This window comes from Culex pipiens, chromosome 2 (genome assembly GCF_016801865.2).
Source record: "Culex pipiens pallens isolate TS chromosome 2, TS_CPP_V2, whole genome shotgun sequence".
NCBI lineage: Eukaryota > Metazoa > Arthropoda > Insecta > Diptera > Culicidae > Culex > Culex pipiens.
In genome coordinates, this window is record NC_068938.1 from 208177185 (window position 1) to 208179385 (window position 2201).

At 43.9% G+C, this 2201-nt stretch overlaps 1 protein-coding gene across 1 annotated transcript; it reads left to right on the plus strand.

Moving 5' to 3' along the window:
- Window positions 1-335: 335 nt before the first annotated feature.
- Window positions 336-1433, plus strand: LOC120423748 (uncharacterized). The gene is made up of 4 exons (XM_039587664.2): window positions 336-489; window positions 548-910; window positions 974-1085; window positions 1146-1433. The coding sequence occupies exons 1-4, from the start codon at window positions 438-440 to the stop codon at window positions 1294-1296; spliced, it is 678 nt and encodes a 225-aa protein (XP_039443598.1). The 5' UTR covers window positions 336-437; the 3' UTR covers window positions 1297-1433.
- Window positions 1434-2201: the final 768 nt, after the last annotated feature.

Consider the following 2201-nt stretch of genomic DNA (forward strand, 5'->3'; position numbering starts at 1 on the left):
AGTTATCATACCAAAATTTGTTATTGATCAGATATTGGTTGAAAGCCAAAACAACTTTTTGTTATGGAAGAATATCTCCAACTGTTTTGAGATGATCGGATTATTTGTTAAAATAACAAAAAATAATAAAAAAGATTTGTTCGAAAAATAACTACAAATGTTATTAGTCATAACGACGAACAACAAATCTTGTTGTAAATAAAATAAAATGTTATTGGTCTAGTCTATTCAAATATCAAAAAATGTTATTCCCAAGAAATTTTCGTCTGCTCGGGTAGCACTGTTGATGAACGCAAACCTTCAACACTAACTGGATTATCAGAGAAATTGAAATCGTTAAGCTGATTTAACTCACTTAAGCCGCTCCTCCTCAGTCACGAGTGTTCACACGAGCTCGCAGCTTCCGCACCAGTCAGTACCAATTGTGTCGTTGAGTCATGTCGATCAACAGAGCCGTTTTCGTGGTTTTCGCTGCCTTTTCCGTCACTGGTAAGACGTCCCACCCCAAGCAAGTTCATGTTCTTATCTGCATTCCGTTACCTTCCAGGCTCGTTATGTAACGACGCTCCCGCCGAAGGCATGCACCCGGCCCTGGGCCGGCTGCTGCAGTCCACGCAAGCTGCCTGCAACGCCGGATCCGCCGACGGCTTCCAGAAGGTGGCGGAGTCCATGCAGCAAATCTACCAATGTCCGGCCGTGCTGGAAATCATGCAGCAGCTGCAGGACAAGAACCTCGGGGACACCTTCCACAACTGCTCGGTCGAACGGATGCTGCCCTGTTACGACCCGTTGCTCGATTCGATCAACCGGTGTTTGACGCGGGACGGTGCGGACAATCGCAGGGTTCTGCAGGCCATCGTGCGGGAAGTCCTGGTGCTGGGCTGTAAGAACCGGACGACGGCGGCGGATCGTAAGAATAGCTCTAGTTGTTGTAGCGAATCGTTCCGTTACATGCTGAATTTCTCCCTTCTAGCCAAGGTATTCTACTCCTGCATCGATAGTCTGGACTCACTCGTAGACGACTGCAAAGCGCCGTTTATCAATCCGAGCGTTCCCATTTCTGGGTTCAACGAAAGCGAGTGCAGGTTAGTTGCGGGTCAAGTTCAAGTTTCTGATTAGAACCAACAGACCACATTTCTTTACAGCGATCTGGAGCAAAGCAAGAGTTGCGTTCAGGAGAAGCTTACGGCGTGCGGAGCGGACGTTACGGTTCCCGGAATCAGTGCAATCTACGGTGCGATTAGTAGTGCAAACCAATGTGGTGCGAAAAACGTGGCTGAGCACGCAGAATCTTGAGTTGTTCCTAGTCAGTAGGGATTCGAAAAGCTAAAAAAATAAATTTGATTGCATTCTTCTAAGTAGAAATATTTCAGTTCAGAATAGGGAAGAATTCTTTGTAGAGAAATAATGAAATCATGTTGCATCATCTGGTATTTTTTGATTCATTTGTATTTTCTCGAAAGTTTATAATTTGCTGTCCTATCGATACCGCTACCTATCAACACTAATTGACCAAATTGACGAACATTTCCGCACCGTTTATTACACCACTTAACGTTTCAACAAATAAGTCTCCACTCCATCGAGCCTGGCATAAAATTCAACCAACTAGTTGAAGCCCCTAATTATCATCGTCATCAAACTTCACCGCTGCCATGATTTACGCTCGGAAGTGTGAGTCCATCTAAATTTCAAAATATTTATTTCGCTCTCCCTTAACGAAAGAAAAAAATCTTCCCATGCACTATTAGGATTTGTCAATGGGAAAGAGACTATAAATTAACGAGTCGTCGAGCCTGCTCCGCGAAGCTGCTTTTCTGCTCGGGTGGTCAGGCCTAGAATTATTTTAACGTTTTTCTTTTCTTTGTGATGAGCCCAAATTAGATTCCAATAAAACTGACGCCGGTTCAGAGACGTACCTGAATAAAATTTCCGCTCTTTTTTTGTTTTATTTGTCCAAAGACCGTGAAGAGAACTTTTCACTTGGATGGATTAGCTGCTGGTGTGCCCGGTTTTCCCTAAAGGCCCATAATTGAATTAAATACAAAACGAAAGTCGTAAATCTTTCACTGCCTTTGATTATAATAATAATTGGACCGTTTTTTCTGTCCCGGTTCGTACGGTCATTTGGCCAGAATTTACTTTTCGAAAAGTTGGACCGAACGCGGGCGCGCGCGCGAGTTCCATGGAAATGAAACGAG